Source organism: Eumetopias jubatus, unplaced genomic scaffold, assembly GCF_037043125.1.
Source record: "Eumetopias jubatus isolate StellerSeaLion01/CBP00866 unplaced genomic scaffold, mEumJub1_p1.0 scaffold_16, whole genome shotgun sequence".
Lineage (NCBI taxonomy): Eukaryota > Metazoa > Chordata > Mammalia > Carnivora > Otariidae > Eumetopias > Eumetopias jubatus.
In genome coordinates, this window is record NW_028274822.1 from 62,907,765 (window position 1) to 62,927,925 (window position 20,161).

The following is a 20,161-nucleotide window of genomic DNA, read 5'->3' on the forward strand; positions in this document are numbered from 1 at the left end:
CATATGTATACCTTTGCATTTTGAGCTACGTAGGTGTGTTACTATTTAAGGAAAAATAAAATAAAAAGTTTAATGAAACCATCCTTGTGGTTAGGGAATGAACAAAGGCCAGGTTGGAAAGGATGAGTGGTGAAGAAATGGGGAAAACGATTATGGAATACTGTGGGGAAAAGTGTGGTGGAAGGAAAGAAAATGAGAGATAGGACACCCTCTGCCCCATTTCTGCCTTGCCCCTCTCTGATAGCTCCATGCATCTGAGTCACTTCTGCTTATGGCCTAGGATTTAAACATGGCTGGGGGGCTAGGGTGTATGGCCTGCTTCAAAATTTAACAACTAAAACATTCAGGAGATATTTGAAAGGACTATTTCAGATTTGGCAAAGAATTGGGTATAGATTCTTAAAAAAAATGAAGTTCTATTTTCTCATAATTGCTGACTGATTTCTGGTGAGCATACAAGGTAGCAATATTACTGTAGATTTTTCTTTAATTGAAGAATCTGTTAAAGTTCAAAGAAAAAAGTACTTTGGAATGTAATAAAAAGCAGTTGGAACTGTTAGTTAATAGTTTGAAAACATTTGATTTTTAAAAAAAGATTTTATTTATTTGAGAGACAGAGGGAGAGTATAGAGGGTGAGTGAGAAGCAGACTCCCTGCTGAGCAGGGAGCCTGACATGGGCCTTGATCCCTGGACCCTGAGATCATGATGCGATCTGAAGGCAGCCGCTTAACCAACTGAGCCCCAGGAAAACATTCGATATTTAATGCAGTGAAGTAAATTAAGTTTTTCTGGGCTATCTTCTTAGTGGTCTGATTTTCTACCTCCCCTTCCTTGGCTGTTAGATTTGGTTGGTTGATACTGTCACATTTTAGGGCAATGGCTTTTAACACACTTTGAGTCATGGGCACCACAGAGAATCCTCATAGAAAAATTTTTATGTGTAAGATTGTGTTTTTCATGTGATTTTGAGAGTTTCATTGTTCTCCTGATGCCCTTTCATAGACCTCTAGGTTAAGAATGTGTTTATATAAGAAATGGTGGGTTCACAAGGTAAAGAACCCCCACTATCCTAACAAGTAAGGATCTGAGCTATCTCTGGTGTTCTCTTTTTCCTGATGGGAAATATTCTATTTCTATTCTCATTGTGTTTCTCAAGATATTAATGTTGAACTATAAGGGTTTCCAAAAGGGCAGTTTGGATCTGATTAGCTCCTGATGGACTAATGAGTGTGGAGGGACACCTCTCTTGTTTGGGCCATGGTAGACTGTCTCTTCTGGGTTGCATGCAACTTCCTGTTTTAGCCAGTCTCCTAAAGTACCAGGCAGAGGCCCAGAGTAGGTAGCAGGTAGGCAGAGAGCCTGCAGACTTTCTGATTAGTCAGTATGTTTAAAATTCTTTTTGATTCTAATGCCTTGAGCAGGATCATGTGCTTTCTAGTTTGCCACTATCCCACCACTCCCTGTTGTGTCACACCTGGTCCTTTCTGCTCAACCACCTCTGGCCTCTGAGGCATTTTAGTTTGTGGCTTTGGCTTAGAGATTGAAGGTATCCAGGCCCATTCATTTCCCTAAGGTGACCTGAGTTGCTCGGTAGGAACTTTGAGGGCAGATGTTGGAAAACCATTTGTTTTAGTTTATCCAAGCTGTGGGGTTTGCTGGGATGTGGGACTTTCCTTTTTAAAACTGAGACAGGCCTGGGCAAACAGGTGGTTGGGTACCCCAGCAGATCTGTTCACAAGTTTACAGTGACTTACTGTTGTGATGGTTCCAGATAAAATTTCACAGGTATTCATGGGTGAGTGCCTTAAATGAGTTGTGCCAAAATCTTCAAAAGCTAAAATTAATGTGAATCTTTTACAAATAAAAAGCTTACATTGTAAACGCCCTTTAGTAACTTAGGACAAATTAGTAACTGATGAAATCAGTAACAGTAGAGTGTTCATTACCAAAAGTTTGAGAACCAGAGACTTACGTACTTAAAACTGATACATTGGTTGTATGATGAAAGCTTTCATATACTTTTTTCAGTTATTTTCTTTAGTGTTTCATTTTCCTAACTAGCTAAGTTTTAAATATCTGCTAGTTTTTAATTAGGCATTAGTATAATTTAATTATATAAACATTCTTTTTTAAGCTGAAGCACTGGATTTGATTAATCAAGATGAAGAAGAATTTAATAAAGAGCATCAATTTATGCAGGTTTGTATTTTATTGGCATTAACCAAAGTTAAAATTTTAACCTGTATTTTTTCTGGATAGATACATAGTTTGTATAGAATTATATCTTGTTTTCTCATGTTTACACAATTGCTTTTGCATTCTTACTCTCAATTATTAATTAAAGAATAACTGGCCTAGTTATTTTTAATAGGCTTTAAAGATTCGCTTAGAATCACCTTAATTTTTAACAGGCTTTAAAGATTCGCTTAGAATCACCTTAGTAGGCTTTAAAGATCTTTCCATAGTTTTTAACCATGTTTTAAAATGAAGTAATGCTATTTAAACAAATTGAATATGTTCATTACCTTATTATTAGCTGCTTAAGCTTGAATTTGTCCTATTTTTTTTAAATTAAAATGTTTAAATTTTCTTAGTTCAATTTTTTTATTTTTGCTTATTAGAAGAACAGAAAGAAGCCTTGCTGGGGAAATAAAATGAAACAATAACTTTCTCTCTAGGAAGAAAATATAGATGCCCAGAACACTTCAGCTGCTCTAGGGGATACGTCTTGGGGAACTTCAATTAATTATAGTTTGTTGAGGAAATCACTTAGCACATCAGATTTGGACAAAGATGATACCAATTATTTACGCCTATCTTTAGGAGAGTTCTTTGCTCAAAGATCTGAAGCTCTTGGTTGCCTTGGTGGTGGTTACAATGTGAAAAGAGTAAGTATAATATGTGCTAGAAGTGGTTGAATTCACCAGCCCTTATATTTTGAATGTTATGGTGGTATTAGCTACAGCATAGTATCTTTATAGCAGGGACAGAATAGGGACATGATAGAATTGTGGTAGACAGCTTAGGTTTTATGGTTGGTCAGACCCTGACTCCAGTCCTAGTTCTATCTTTTAACTAACTCTGTGACATGGAACAATTTATTTAACTCATCTATGCCTTAATTTTCCAATTTTTAAAATGGGGTGCTATTTTATAGGGTTTCATAAGAATTAAGTGTGATGAGACACACAAAGCATTTAACAACCAAGAATAACTTGCAACAAGTATTCAATACCTGTTATTGATATTGCTATTGTTCTATCATTGGTTGATGGGAGGAATTCAAAGATTGACTTTTTTAACCTCTTATCTGAAAACATGTTTTGAAATATAGGAAAGTTTTTTGGTTTAATAAGTTGCAACACATGTAAAAATGTGAAAATGTAAGCAATAAGTTGCAACACATGTAAAAATGTGAAAATGTAAGCAAGTAAGTAGTAAGTTCTATGAAGAATGGTGAGGAGTTGCTTTAGCTGTGGTGATCAGGGCGACCTCTGAGAAGATGGCATTGAACTGGGACCTAAATGATGGGAAGGAGGAGGCTGCCAAAAGATCTGGAGGCAGAGTGTTCCCAGCAAAAGGGGACCATCTATGTGGAGGCTTGGAGGTAGAAACTAGAGTGGCATATTGAGGAACAGAAACCAGGCCAGGGGAGCTAATGTAAATGGAGGGAGGGAGAGAGGGTAGGATGGTTCAATGGTAGAAGAAGACCAGGACCAGATCATGAGGGGTCTTTGTAGGACTTGGGTTCATCTGAAATTAATTGGGAAGAAGTGCTTGGAGGCAGGGAGCAACTTTGTCGTGGTGCCGGCCCCATCTCCATGTGTGACATGATGCTACTGTATATGGAACCTGGGTGGAGAGGGGCAGTGAACCAAAAAGAGGAATAGCAGCAGGCAGAGGCTTAGTACATGGGAAGAGATGTGGTGAAGGCCAGAGTCTAGAATGATAGTACAGACACAGAAAAAAATCAAGGATTCAAGATTTCTTTTGGAGGTAGAGTCATAAGGCTTGATAAATTCCATATAGGGAGTTGGATTATTGGAGGGAGTGGTATTAAAACTGGATTTCACTAAATATAATTTGAAATAATAGCCATGGTGTTAGAACTCAAAGTCAATATACAGAACATAAATTTGAAACTGAACTGATTTTGATTCCTTCCATTTCTCTGACTTGTCTATCTGATAACACCTCAGAGCAGTGTTGAAGAGAAGTGATGATGTTGGGGTTCCCTGACGCATCCTATCCCTATACATTCCTGTCTGTGCAGTGAATTAAACAATGAAAATAAGTGCTTTGGCGAGACAGATTTTCCTGCCTGGATTGATTGGGGTTTTGACATTATGAGAGAAGTTGAAGAAGAACTTAATTCCTTACTCAACAAAGAAAGCAGTGGATCATGGAAAAATAGATCTATCATTTAGAATTTCTGTTTTGGTTTTAGTTATGAAATGTTACTTGCATTCAAGTTGCTGGATCAAGGGAAGAAATTCCCAGGTGAAGATCTATCAAAAATTGAGTGCATTTAATAAATTTACATTTCAGGTCTATCATGTCAAAGTTGTATAGGAAAGACAAATGAGAATTCCCTGCTCCTTAACACTTTCATCCAAGTGCTCCATACATACCGAATCTTAATACAGATTTTTGAGGATGTATTATATACAATAAATATCCTTATACTTGTAAGTTTTAAGAAGGCAGGACATTTTATCTTTTTTCTCATTGATATGTCACACTGATGATTAACAGTGCTGACACACTAGCTGCTCAATAATAATTACTGAAGGAACAAAATGTCTTTTCTAGGTGGTTTGAATTTGGATTTCTTAGTAAGAGCAGCTTATTTGACAGTATTAGTTTTGATGATTGAATATAGTTGTAAGGAAATAAAACTAGACTTTTAAAGTTCATCTCTAGTTATTTGAGTTTAAATGAAAAGAACAATTATTTTGTTGATTTAGCTGGGTTACCCATAGTAAGATAAAATAGTCTAGAATTTCTCAGAGCAGTTAAAAATTAAGGAAATAATTCACGTTTATTTTGTAGCCATCATTTGGTTATTTTATTAGATCACCAGAGAAGAGAGAACCTGTTGCTCTCATAAGAAAATCTGATGTATCAAGAAGTAATTTGGAAAAAGAAATGGCTCATCTTAACCATGATACATTTTCAGGTAATGGATTAAATGAGGAGTTTTTAGTAACCTTTTTTTTACCTATAAGTTAGTGGTTATATGATCATTTTCTTATGAGTGAAAATGTATATATTGCTTTGAACTTTTTTCAGTATTACGGATATTCTTCTTCTATAACCCACATTGCCTTTTTAGTTGAAAGTGGAAACAAGATGCCAAAATCCACCTAAATCATTTTGTAAAAAACCAAAGTAAATATAATTTGTTCAAATGGGCTAGTTAATTTTGGCCTGTTGAACTACTGAGTTAGTGAACTGTAGTTATTATTATATTTAGGTATATAGACTTTTGGTTTAAAAGGTATTTTGAGATTTTGACTATGATAGTCTAAGTATGATAAATATCCATGATAAATTTTTTTTTAAGATTTATTTATTTATCTTAGAGAGGGGGCTGGTGAGGGAGTAGAAGGAGAAAGAATCTCCAGCAGACTCCCTGCTGAGCGTGGAGCCTGATGCGGGGCTTGATCTTACAACCTCGAGATCATGACCTGAGCCAAAATCAAGAGTTGGATGCTTAACCAACTGAGCCAACCAGGCGCCCCTCTATGATAAATACTTAAAATCAGACTTTCTTGATAATAACATACAATTATTGAACAGCTACTTTTTGTTAGTACAGTGCCTGGTGCTACATATTATAAAATTGTACAAGATATGCTCCAGTCCTTAAAAAGCCTGTATCTAGTAGAGGAGTTGGAATAAAGAAGCTATATATAAAATTAGTTGATTTTCTGTTATTGTAAAGAGAGACTCATTTTTATTTTTATTTTTAGAGAGCGTGCGTGCGTGAGCAGTGGGAGGGGCAGAGAGAGAGGGGGAGAGAGAGAATCTCAAGCAGGGCCCACACTCAGTCGGGAGCCTGACACAGGGCTTGATCTCACAACCCTGAGATAACAACCTGAGCTGAAGCCAAGAGTCGGGCGCTCAATGAACTGAGCCACCCAAGTGCCCCAAGAAGTACTAATTTTTGAAATCAGCTTATTGTATATTTGTGAAATGTTTAAAGCTGAAAATATTAAATGAGTTTGTCAGTATTTGAAAGGGAGAGATTAAAATCCACAATCTTCTTCAAAGTTTAACCTTGGCGAAATCAAATTAATAGCGCCCTGATCCTTTGTCCTAGTGACCGTACATTTAAATCGTTTTTGTGAAGATGACTTTTAATTGAGGTACAAAGACTCTTCCTTGGCAATTAATCATGTTGAGTGGTCCTTATCCTACAGATTGTTTCTGTGAGACAGTGTATAGATGTAAGTTGAATTATTGTATATTTTCTGCAGGAGACTTAAAAGCACAGCTAAATGAAGGATCAGCTACACTTCAGGCTGAAGAACTGGAGAGTATTTCACAAGTGGATGAAAGTGATGTGACATTAACTGCCAATAACTGCAAAACAGAGGTATCTTGAGCTTTCCATAGAGAAAAACTAAAACTGCATGGTCATAGTTCTTGTATAAGATCAACATAAAGTCACGTGAAAAATGTATGTAGTATAACATTGGTTTTTTTTTTGGATTCAGTTTTATTATAAATGTCCTTAAGTTTTCAGAAACACTTTAATCAACATATAATAAATATACATGCTAAGTACATACATACTAAACATAATAAGCATACATAAATTTATTTATAAAACAAACTTGCTGTCAGTGAGTTACCACAGCTTACCTGTGTACACCCCCAGATCAAGAAAGAGAACACCACTAGCAGCTCAGAAACCATTTTTTTTTTGCCCCTTCTGAGCACTACTCCTCCTAACCACTATTAATTTTGCCTGTTTTTGAATTTTATTTACAAGAAATCATGTACCATGTATTCTTTCTCTTTGATTTTTTCATGTATTCTTTCTCTTTGATTTTTTTCACTTGTGTTTACTAGATGCAACTATGTTAAGTATAAAAGCAGCTTATTTTCATTACTATATATAGTATTCTATTATATGAATACCCTGCATTTGCTATGCCCATTAGACATGTCCATTGGACATTTGGGGTCTATCTTATGTCAATATGACACTGTGGCTTTATAAGTCTTGTTACCTTATTTTTCTTGTAAAGTATCTTGACTATTCTTGGCCCTTTGCATTTCCACATATGTTTTATTTTATTTTATTTTTTTAACATTCTTATTTTATTGATCCTCTCATGAAAAATCTGCACAACCACCACAGATAAAGCCACTGCAGCATCTTTACTCCTTCTGTTGTCCAATCTCCAGCTCACTTTTTGCCAGCACCAACGTTGGCTTTTGCAGTCCCCCTGACTTTCTTCATTCTGTTCTTGCGTTCCTTTCGCTCTTTTCTTGATGTCTTTTACTTCTCATACAGGCCATGTCTTGCAAGTCTGTGTTTGGGTTCATTTTTCTTTGCATAATCCAAGGAATCATAAATCATGCCAAAGCCGGTTGTCTTGCCACCACCAAAGTGGGTTCTGGATCCAAACACAAATATGACATCTGGTGTGGTCTTGTACATTTTGGCTAGTTTTTCCCGAATTTCTGTCTCAGGTACCATTGCCTTTCTAGGGTGAAGAACATCACTGACCATCTGTTTCCGCTGAAGTAGTTGGTTAGTCATGAACTCTCTGGTCCGGATAGTTACTGTGTCGTTCATGATGGCAGCGAGGCCTCCACATATGTTTTAAAATCAGATTGCCGCCTTCAGCAAACCAACCAGTAGCACTGTTGGGCTTTTAACTGGTGTTCCATTTAATCTTTAGAACAGTCAAATTGACACCTCTAGAGACGCCTGGGTGGCTCAGTCGGTTAAGCATCTACCTTCGGCTCAGGTCATGATCTCAGGGTCCTGGGATCAAGTTCCACATTGGGCTCCCTGCTCAGCGAGGAGCCTGCTTCTCCCTCTGCCTGCCACTCCCCCTGCTTGTGCTTTCTCTCTCTCTCCCTAATAAATAAAATCTTAAAAAAAAAAATTGACACCTTTATAATTCTGAATCTTGTAATTCATGAAAATTACATATCCTTCCACTTAGGTTATAATTTTTCTCTGTATTTTATGATTTTTTTGTGTGTGTGCAGAGATTATGCACATCTTTTGTAGATTGCTTTCTAACTTGTTGAAACAGTGTTTTAATACTACCTTTCTTAGCTTCACTCTTTCTTTTTTTGGCCAAACAGAAATACGTGTTTTTTTAAATACTCAACTTATATATAGCAACCATGCTAAATTTATTATTAACTCTAATAATTATCTGTAGGTTCTTTGGATTTTTCTATATATGCAGTTTTATCTTGTGAGAATAACAATAGTTTTGTTCCTTTCTGATTTTGATACCTTCAGTTTCTTTGACTGGCCTACCTTATTACACCTCAGAGCAGTGTTGAAGAGAAGGAATGATGTTGGATTTCCCTGACAGGGTGGGAAAGCTCTTCAGTATTTTATTTTTATTTTTTATTTTTTTTTAATTTTTTATTGTTATGTTAATCACCATATATTACATCATTAGTTTTTGGTGCAGTGTTCCATGATTCATTGTTTGTTCATAACACCCAGTGCTCCATGCAGAACGTGCCCTCCTCAATACCCATCACCAGGCTAACCCATCCCCCTACCCCCCTCCCCTCTAGAACCCTCAGTTTGTTTTTCAGAGTCCATCATCTCTCATGGTTCAGTATTTTATTTTTAAATTGGATGTGTGCTACTCTGTGGCCAACTAATATTTGACAAAGGAGGAAAGAATATCCAATGGAAAAAAGACAGTCTCTTCAACAAATGGTGTTGGGAAAACTGGAGAGCAACACACAGAAAAATGAAAGTGGACCACTTCCTTACACCACACGCAAAGATAAATTCAAGATGGACGAAAGACCTAAATGTGAGACAGGAAACCATCAAACTCCTAGAGGAGAACATAGGCAGCAACATCTCCAACCTCAGCTGTAGCAGCTTCTCACTAGACACATCACCTGAGGCAAGGGAAACAAAAGCAAAAATGAACTATTGGAACTTCATCAAGATAGAGAGCTTTTGTACAGCAAAGGAAACAATCAACAAAACTAAAAGGCAGCCTACAGAATGGGAGAAGATTTTGCAAACGGCGTACCTGATAAAGGGCTAGTATCCAAAATCTGTAAAGAACTATCAAGCTCAACACCCCAAAACCAGATAATCCAGTTAAGAAATGGGCAGAAGACATGAATAGACTTTTTTCCAAAGAAGCCATCCAGATGGCTAACAGACACATGAAAAGATGCTCAGTATCACTCATCATCAGGGAAATACAAATCAAAACCAAGATGAGATACCACCTCACACCTGTCAGAACAGCTAAAACTAAAAACAAAGGAGACAACAGATGTTGGCAGGGATGCAGAGAAAGGGGAACCCTCTTACACTGTTGGTGGGAATGCAAACTGGTGCAGCCACTCTGGAAGACAGTAGAAGTTCTTCAGAAAGTTAAAAATAGAACTACCCTATGACCCAGCAATTGCACTACTAGGTATGTACCCAAAGGATACAAAAATACAGGTTCAAAGGGGCACATGCACCCCAATGTTTCTTTTTTTTTTTTTTTTTTAAAGATTTTGTTTATTTATTTGACAGAGAGAGACCGCGAGAGAGGCAACACAAGCAGAGGGAGTGGGAGAGGGAGAAGCAGGCTTCCCGCCGAGCAGGGAGCCCGATGCGGGGCTCGATCCCAGGACCCAGGGATCATGACCCGAGCCGAAGGCAGACGCTTAACGACTGAGCCACCCAGGCGCCCCGCACCCCAATGTTTCTAGCAGCATTATCAACAATAGCCAAACTATGGAAAGAGCCCAAGTGTCCACTGACTGATGAATGGATAAAGAAGATGTGACATACATATAAAATAGAACATTACTCAGCCATCAGAAAGAATGAAATTTTGCCATTTACAACAATGTGAACAGAGCTAGCGTGTATTGTGCTAAGCAAAATAAATCAGAGAAAGACAAACACCCTGTGATTTTACTCATATTAGAATTTAAGACACAAAACAGATGAACATGGGGGAAAAAAGAGGCAAAACATAAGAGTCTCTTAACTATAGAGAATAAGCTGGGGGTTGCTGGTGGGTTGGGGATGGGCTAAATGGATGATGGGCATTAAGGAGGGCACTTGTTATGATGAGCACTGGGTGTTATATGTAAGTGCTGAATCACTGCATTCTACTCCTGAAACCAATATTGTACTGTATGTTAACTAACTAGAATTTTAAATTTGGAAGAAAAAAATAAATTAGATGTGTGCTGTAGGTTTTTATTTATCATCATTTTAAAAATTCCCTTCTGATACTTGTCTGCTACTTTGTTTTGTTTTAACTTGTAAGGTGGTTGAATCTTGTCAAATGCTTTATTGTGTCCGTCAAGCATCAGCTTTCTTTTTTTCTGGTAATGTGGGGAATCACAAGAAATAGTTTTTGAATATTCTGTTCTTCTGTACTTGGAATATACCTATCCTTTTTATAGATCATTGGATTTGGTTTGCTTATGGTCTATTTAGAATGTTATGTCTGTGTGAGTGAGCAGAATGCCTTTTTGATTTCAGTATCAAGGTTTTGATCGTCTCATTTTCTTCTATTTTTCTGAAAGAGTATAAGAATGGTGCTGTTGTTTTTATTTATTTTTTTTAAGATTGGTGCGGTTAGATTTTGGTAGAGTACATTGGTGAAATCCTCAGAGTCTGGAATTTTCTTTAATACTTTTTAATTGCTTATTCAATTTTTTTTAAAGATTTTATTAATTTGAGAGAGAGAGTACGCACAAGTGCATGAGCGGGGTGAAGGGCAGAGGGAAAGGGAGAGGAACAAGCAGACTCCCTACTGAGCATGGACCCTGATGCGGGGCTCAATCCCAGGACCCCAAGATCATGACCTGACCTGAAGTCAGACACTTAACCGACTGAGCCACCCAGGTGCCCCTCAGTTTCTTTAATAGTTACAGGACTATTCTGATCTTTAAAACTTGTGTCAGTTTTAGTAAATTGTAGTTTCCTAGGAATTATAACCTTTCATCTAAACTTGAAAATATATCACTCCATATAAATTGACAAATATTGACCATAATATCCTCTTGTGATTAATATTTTAGGTTCTTAAGGAATGTCTTCTTTGTTATATATATTGGCTCTTTTCCCTCTGTTTTTTCTTAGTCATTCTTACCAGGTATTTCTCAGTTTTATTCATTAATTTTATTCTCTGTTTTCTATTCAGATTTTTTGGTCTTTATTTCCTTCCTTGTATTTTCTGGGGATTTAACTTGTTTTTCTAACTTCTGGAGATGAATGTTTAGCTTAATTTTTCTGCCTTTCTGCTTTTCTTACATAAACATCTAATGGTATAAATTTCCCTGAAAGCAGGGATTTTGTTGCATCCGTACTATTTTTTACATCAGATATGTTTTGATATGTCATACTGTGTCTTTATTACTCCATTTAATGTGTGTTCTAATTTCTCTGGTCCATTTTGTTTTGCAAGTGTATTGCGTAATTTCCAAACATTTAGGGGTTTTCCAGATTTTAAAATATTGATTCTAGGCCTTTGAAATTTGCTGAAACGTGATATATGGCTCAGCATTTGTTCCATTTTTGAACATATTTTCTGTGCACATAACAGGAATGTCTGTGGTGTGATCTTTGGTTGCTCTCTTCTGTATATTTTATTTAGGTAAATTTTATTAAATCATAGTAATGAAACTGTCCTTAAAATTATTGTACTTGTTCTTTCAGTTACTTTAGATATTAAAATCTCACTATGATTATGGATGTGTCTGTTATTCACTGTGAGTCTGGCAGTATTTGCTTTAAAAATTTTGAAGCTGTGTTTTTAGGTACATACAAATTAGAATTGTTCTCTCTGGTGAATCAGACCTTCTGTCATTGTGTATGACTGCCTTTGTTTGCAGTTATGCTTTATGCCTTAAGTCTAGTCTGATATTAACATAGGTAGCACCAGCTTTCTTTCTTTCTTGTTTATTGAGTGTTTGCATGTTAGATCTTTTTCTGTTTTGCTTTTAACCTTTTATAGGAAAAGTCACTGAAATAATTTGAGGCCATGGGAGATTTAATCTTCCAGACAGGATTTATGTTTGCTTCTGACATGAATGAGGAACACTAGCAAGATATAAATAGGAACCATGGGTAAATAACCGAAATGGAACCAACAGCAAAGAAACATAAACCTATTTAATATTAAAAAATGCAAGTTAAGACTTCGGTCTCCGGTAATAGCAGACTAAGCAATGCAAACCAACTTTGCCTGACAACAGTTAGAACTGGATAACATATCCAGAAGCATCTCTTAGAAGGTACTGGAGAGCTAAAAAAGGAGCAAAAAACTATTGGGCCAAAATCCAAGAGAAGAAAGAATCCCAGTACTGAGAATGCTCTTCCCTGTGGATACCTGTTGCTTCAAGAAGATGCTGTGGATAAGATTTTAAGAAGAAACTCAACAAAGTTGTTCTTATGGGAGTGAGGGTATAAAAACAGAATTCAGTGCCTACCAATGATGAGAGGTAGGGAGTAGCCGTGGTAAACAACTGTGCTTTAGGATGAGACCACAAAGGGTTACACACCCTAGGATAAAAGGCAAACCAAAATTAGGCTGGCCCTCATAAGGACTGAGGGCCAGCTCCAATCAGCTCAATCCCAGTACCTGGATCAAAGTGATCTGACACTACTGGTGTTCCTCATTTCTAACAACTGAATGAAATTACCAAGGATTATATTTGGAATTACAGTGGCTCAATGGTTTCTCAATCCCAGTATCTTAATGTTTTGTTTTAAATTACTGTCTGGTTCAGTTTTGACACCTCCTTAGCATCTCTTTAACTCCTGAATATTTTTTAAAAAATAATTGATAATCCAATTTTGTGAGTAACCCAGTACTCTGTAATTAAAGTTGATAACAACTGTCTTTTTTTTAATTAGGGCATTTAATTGGTATACCATTAATTTCTAGCTGCTGTTAAATTTTATGTAACATCTAAAGATTAAACTAATATGTACATGTCCATGAAACTGAGATAAATTTATCTGATGTGAATTTTTCTCCTTTCTAGGACAGTTTCTTCATGAGTAGCAAACCCCGAAGATACAAAAGCAAGCCACCTACTGATGGTGATTCTGTACTTAGGATAAGCACCATTGCTTCAGCCATTGCAGATGCATCACTAAGTACTGATCCTTCCCAACTTGCTGCCATGATCAAGGCACTTTCAAATAAAACCAGAGAGAAGACTTTTCAGGAAGATAATAAACAAAAGGACTATTCCACTGTGCCTCATTTCTTGCCTAATGATACAGAAAAAAGTAATGGATCCAGCATGTTTGATATGGAGAAATACCTTAAAAAAACAGAAGTCAATAGATATGAAGGTGGACTGGAAAACTTTTCAAGAGCTGCTACATCTGATCGGTGGGATTTATCTTTGCCAAAACAGTTTACACGAGACAGCCATACAGTGGACTTAGGTGCTGCTAGTATAAGTATAAGGGAACCAGAAGAAAATACAGCATTTACTTTTTATGGTGAAAATGGAGAGAGCAAGAATCAAGAATCATTTAGAACAAACTGTCCAAATTCAATTCTTACAAATAGAAAAGAGAATGAAAGTACAATTGTTGATGTGAAGGCGTATCCTATTGACAACAAATTACCAGATATTAGTAACTGCAAAACAGCCACCTCAGTATCCACTCCAACATCTAATAGTTATTCATTAGTAAGGAACCCCAGGATAGCATCTGTTTGGCTGTTAGGAGAGTGTGAAGAAATAACAAATAATAGAGAAAATCAGAGGCAAAATGAGTGTGTTAGTGAAGCAAGCAATGGTGAAAAACATGTGACTTTTGGAAAACATTCCATAATTACGCCTAAAAACGTTGGTAAGTGTTGAAGTAATTGGTCACATTCACAAAATTACAAGTGATTTTTGTTGTTGTTCTCATTGAAAAATAACACCTTTCTGATAGATTTGAAAAATCACTCTCCTGAGCATGGTGGACATGGCTCAGAGGATGACCAGGATAGCTTCAGACCTTCCTCTTCTCCACTGAGTCATTCTTCTCCTAGTGAAATTTCTGGAACAAGTTTATCAGGGTAGGTGCTTACCTTTTTTTTTTTTTTCTTTTTCTTTAATAATAAAAATATGTGTTGTATAAGAAAATTGGAAAAAGTGTAAAGAAAAATAATCATTTATAGGTTCATTTCTCAAAGGTAACCATTGTAAATATTTTGTGAATTTGTTTCAAGCCATTTTTCTGTGCAAGTTTTATACTTTGCTGTTCTCACTTATTATAATGATTCTTTGTATTTAAGAGAAAATTAGTCTGCACAGTGAATCAGCCATGGATTATTTGATGCCTCTGGTGGATAATGGGAGATACTATATTTTACTATATTTTGTCATTTTATTTTTTGTTTTGCCATTTTAATGATACTGAGATGAACAACTTTGCCTATAAAATTTTTTTTCTGTGTTTTGACTATTTCCTAAGGATAGATAAGTAGAAGTGAAATTCCCAACTCAGGAAATTATTAGCAAATTATTTTCTAAATAAGTCTTAAAGACTTGAGTTCTTACCATCAGTGTATGATGAGAGTATCCATCTCACTGTTTTCTTACCAATATTTTAAATAGCTTAAAGGTTTGGATATTTTTTTATCTTGTATTAATTTGATTTTTTAATGCTAATGAGATTGGTAAATACTTTTTCAAGGGTTAGAAGAATCCTAATACTTCATAGGTTTTAACTCAAGTTATAAGAACTTTTTAAAATGTAATTTTTCAAAAATGCCATAATTTGCATTAGTCAAAAAGTATGTATATAGATATATGTGTGTGTATAACTTTTGAACAGTCTAAACTTATTGCTTTATGAAATGTTTATATGTGTATTTATAAATGTATATATGTGTGTATATGAAATGTATACATATGTCTATATGTGTATATGCACTCATGTGCCTGTGTGTATTTCCCTGCATTACCGTGTTCCTTTTCTGCCTAGTTCCCCAATCCCCTCACCAGGGAACTGCTGTTATTAGTTTCTTAGATGTAGTCTAGAGTTTCTTTATGCATGCATAACCAAATATGAATATATATTCTTATGTCATCCTTTTTTATACTCAATATAGAGTCCTTTACACACTTCTTATATTTTGCTCTATAAAGTTACTTATTACAGCTTCATTTGCATTATAGTCACTTTGGTCATGTGAAATAGATCTATAGGATAAGTTCCCAGAAATGAGATTTTTGGATCAGAGTATTTGCCTTCATGTACCTATTTAAATTAGTACAACCATGTCATAGAGGTGGTACTGGTTTAATTATCCCACCAACAATTTCAGAGAGAGCCTGTTTTCCCACAGCCTCATCAACAGAATATTTATAAAACTTTTTGATGGTTGACATTTTGATAGGTGAAAGAAATAGTATCTCAGTATAACTTTAATTCCTATTTTTTAGGAGTGATAACGAGCATCTATTCCTCTATATTTGTATTTCCTTCGCTATGAAATATTGTTGCACATTTTTCTCATGGATTTTTAGTCTTTTTGTCTCCATTTCTAGGAGCCCTTGATGTATTAGGCAGAATGAATAGCCCTTTGTGATATGAGTTATTTAGTCTGTAGAAGCATTTTTTTTTCTTTTTGCTTTGCTTGTATTTTTTTTGCCATACAAAAAGTTTATTAAAATTTATGAATATTGTCTTTTATGGCTTTTTTTTTTTTTAGAAAGCAGGGAGGGAGAGAGAATCTTAAGCAGGCTCCACATCCAGTGCAGAGCCTGATTTGGGGCTCAGTCTCACAACCCTGATATCATGACCTGAGCCGAAATCCGGAGTTGGACGTCTAACTGACTGAGCTACCTAGTTGCCCCTTTTATGGCTGTATAAAATATCTTTTATATGTGTCTCTATTGAAGAATTTTAATAAACAGAAAAACTTACCTAAACAGTGAAATTCTTAAAAATGTTCAGTATTTTGAAACAGGTTGAAATTATATCTGATTTCAAAGTTATCTATTAGGTATTTCCTGGCTGCCATTGGAGTTTTGCATATTCATCTGAAATGGTATGGGTAAGCTAGAGTTAACAATTAGTAGAGGGCTTAAATTCTTTCCTGTTTCAGTGACTCTTCCATACCTCATCTTGAAACACTTTTTCATATACACAGCCACCTCTTATTTAACGGCTCATGTTTATAAAACGTTAGAAGTCATCCAGCTCTACCAAATTTGAAGGTCATCTGGCCTTGACTTGTCATGATAGATGTCATCTACTGATTTTTCTCCTTTATCTCCCCTCTAATATTTGTCTGTAAAGCCATCTTAGTGTTTATCTTTGTACCGTTAAATGTGCTTCTGCTTCTGACATTTGTTGTGCCAGCTTTTAAATGATGTTCTAACTAACTGTGTTAGTTTCCCATGGCTTCCATAACAAAGTGTCACAAACTGGGTGGCGTAAAACAACAGAAAGGTATTGCCTCATACTCTGTAGGCTAGAAGTTCAGGGCCATGTTCTCTCTGAAGCTTTTTAGGGGAGGGGGCGCCTGGCTGGCTCAGTTGGTAGAGCATGTAACTCTTGATCTTGGGGTTGTGAGTTCGAGCCCCTTGGGTGTAGAGATTACTTACAAATAAAAAAATCTTTAAACTGAAGCTTTTAGGGGAGGATTCTTCCTTACCTCTTTCAGCTTCTGGTAGTCATAGGCGTCCATTGGTTTGTAGATGAATTACTCTAATCTCTGCCTCTGCATTCACTTTGGATTAAGGGTCCAGCCTATTCCACTATGACCTTATTTTAACTAATTACATCTGCAGTGACCCCATTTCCCAATAAGGTCACATTCTGAAGTATTGGGGGTTAATACTTTAACATATGTTTTTTTGGAAACACGGCTCAACCCATAAGAGCTTATTCTCATGTTCTTTCCCTTTCTACTTTTTTCTTTTTTAGTTACATAATTTCTGCATTGGCATTTCATTTGCATTTTGATTCATCACCATATCCTACACTTGTTTAGTTTTTATTCTGTAGTTAAATATATTCTTATTTATTTATTTTTTATTTTATTATGTTATGTCAGTCACCATACATTACATCATTAGTTTTTGATGTAGTGTTCCATGATAAATATGTTCTTTTCTAGCCATCAGGTGTTTCCTGTCTCTCGACTGACTGAAGTATGTCCTGTGGTAGTTTGCTCAGAGGACAGAGGGAAGAGTGCTCGCTAGGCTCATGTTCCACAGTTAACCTGTGGCTTTTGTAATGAAAGCATAGCGTGGCTTTGTTTAAAATCTTCGGTTTATGCTTTCCTCCCTTAAGTCTTTTGTAGGGATTGCTTTACTGTGTCTGTGGAATAAAAGAGGGAAATCTGAGGCATCCCAATTCTTTCTGCCTCCGAATTGACTTGATCTTTTTGTAAGCTTATGCCAAAGATGCTCTCTTTCAAGTCTAGTTTAATTTTATTAGGCTATATCTCTATGTTGACTCTTCGTGGTTATTTTGTCGCATCATACAGTATACCCTTCAATATGTGAATTCAGGCATTTATTTATTTAAGGAAAATTTGCTGCAGCCCTTTACTGCCCCCAGAACTCTAGTGATATATATGTGGGATCCATTTTGCTTGACGTCTGCATTTATTTTCTCTTTAATCCTTTAAGAACTTATTATTTTGGAAAAATTATAGATCACAAAGATACCACCCATTTTCCCCTAGTGGCTACATCTCTCATAATTTTAGCATGGTTTCATCACCAGAAACTTGTCATGGGAACAGTGAATATGTGGGTAGAATTCAGTGTCATTTTATCACAGGTGTGAATTCATGTAACCACCACCACAATCAGAGATACAGAATTTGACCATCACTGCAATGATCTGCCTCTTTCTTAATTTGTTTCATTTTATTTGCATTTCACATTTTTTATCTCTGCATTCCTTACAGTGTTTTCTGCAATGTCTCTTTCCCCCTGCGTACTTCCAATTTCATCTTGTTTTCTGTGGTTTTGATATTTTTTAGTTGTATATGAAGGCATTTAATAAAAATGAAAGTACTCGTATATAAAGCCTTACATTATTATTTTTTCCATCACATTGCCCTTGGTCAGAGACAGAATGCTGGCTGGCTGGTCTTACTCTTGGACCCACCTGATTTTTTTTTTGTCCTTCTAAGAAAATATACTTATCTGTTATGTATAGGACATAGACCTTAGGGGGATACTAAAGTTTCTCATGAACTTGGTATAAGTTCAGATATTTTGAATGAGGGTGTCATATTTAACCTTTCTAAAGTGACCATGGAATCAGTAAGCTTACTCTACACGCGTAAGCTAGCCAGGCACCTGCAACCCCACTTCTTAGTGTGGGGCAAAACAACAGGACTTAATGAGAAAAGGCCAATTTAGAAGAGGGTAAGTGTGCTCTGAATTAAAATCGCAGGGGAAGATGAAATGAGAGTGTTGCTGAGTTACTCAGCATACATGTTTTGCTGCCGTAGCCACCAAAGCAAATATAAATTGAGATCTGTCAGTCTCTGGTATGTAGATTAATCCATGAATCATTTGGGGGTGTGGTTTAGCCTACTAGCGTGCTTACTGTCAGATTTTTGGCCCACTCCTAACCCAGTTTTAGGATTTCACAGTATGCATTGTTATATTTTATTTTTACTGATGTATAATTAACATACAGTAAAATACACAGATCTTAGGGGTTTCATTCAATGGGTTTCTGACACTTACATACACCTATTTAAATACCACCACCTAAAATATATAGAACATACATGTCCCTCCATTAACAATCCTTTGCCTTTTTCAAGTCAATTCTCCTCCTTCCCCACCCCCACCCTGCCACCCACTTTCTGATTTGTATCATCATAGTTTAGTTTTGTCTGTTGCTACATTTCATATGAATGGAATCGTACATATTTCTGTGTAGCTTCCAACTCTTGAACATGTTTTTGAGATTCATCCTGTGGTTGCCTGTACCAGTAGCTCCTCGTGCTTGTTGCTGTGTAGCACTCCATTGTGTGACTGTGGTCGTGCTGTGTGTCTATTTTCCTGTTGCACAATATGCATTTTCATCTAAGCCTCATTTCCAGCTCTGTTTTAGGTTCCTACTACAGCTTTCTCTCCTTTTTCCCTCGTCAACTTCAAATGCCTGTGTCAGTTTCTTAGTTGGATTTCCTGGGTTATGATAAAGTCTGTATACACAGTTATTTCTTCAACCGAGGAAGTTTTGTTTTCTGTTACCTTTGATTGTTGACTGTGTTCCATTGGTTCTCTTTCCTTTTGAAAAGCCTGGTTTCCCATTAGTTGACACTCCCTTCTCTGGTCATTTATGACTGTTTTCTTTTCCCTAATTTTCACTTCTTTTTACATTTACTCTGTATTGTGGGGTAGTGGCTCAGGTGTTTATCCTCTGCATCACTGATTTTCTGTAGCATCAATTAGGCTTTTTATTGCTGACAACATGGACTTTGATTTTATGTTCATTTATTTTTATTGAAGTTCTCCTTGTACTTTTTTATTATGGTAAAATGAGGGTGATTTTTTTTGAGTGTGGTATTTTTATTCTTTTTCTCTGGTTTCTACCAATTTGTATTGCATTGTTTGTTTTTTTTTAAGACTTAGAGAGAGCATGAATGCATGAGTCAGGGGTGGGGCAGATGGGGAGGGAGAAGCAGACTCCCCACTGAGCAGGGAGCCTGATGTGGGGCTCAATCCCAGGACCTTGGGATCATGACCTGAGCTGAAGGCAGATGCTTAACCGGCTGAGCCGCCCAGGTACCCCTAAGTTTTGGGGTTTTTTTGTGTTTTTTTTTTCATATTTACGGTATACTCTTGGCCAGAATTTTCATCTTTTCAGTGGCAACATTTTTTTGGTGAGTGTACTTTATCTGATAAGTTTTGCTGCTCACTAGCATTCCTCTTAGCTAGTCTTCTAGCTCGTTTCCAGCAGGTCCATAGAGCTGA

At 36.3% G+C, this 20,161-nt stretch overlaps 1 protein-coding gene and 1 pseudogene across 4 annotated transcripts in view; one reads left to right on the top strand and one right to left on the bottom strand.

Annotated features, from left to right (window-relative positions):
* LOC114198079 (nucleoporin SEH1) overlaps positions 1–20,161 on the top strand; it is a 175,495-nt gene that overhangs the window by 90,697 nt on the left and 64,637 nt on the right. For 3 of the 4 annotated variants that reach the window (XM_088019612.1, XM_028089353.2, XM_028089356.2), the window contains 6 exons: positions 2,136–2,200; positions 2,680–2,889; positions 5,054–5,180; positions 6,484–6,602; positions 13,238–14,063; positions 14,151–14,277. In XM_088019612.1, coding sequence (XP_087875738.1) covers positions 2,136–2,200; positions 2,680–2,889; positions 5,054–5,180; positions 6,484–6,602; positions 13,238–14,063; positions 14,151–14,277 — 1,474 coding nt within the window. The remainder of the gene's footprint in view (positions 1–2,135; positions 2,201–2,679; positions 2,890–5,053; positions 5,181–6,483; positions 6,603–13,237; positions 14,064–14,150; positions 14,278–20,161) is intronic. The other variant, XM_088019611.1, reaches the window with a different exon arrangement.
* LOC114198080 (small ribosomal subunit protein eS24 pseudogene) lies at positions 7,341–7,814 on the bottom strand (annotated as a pseudogene).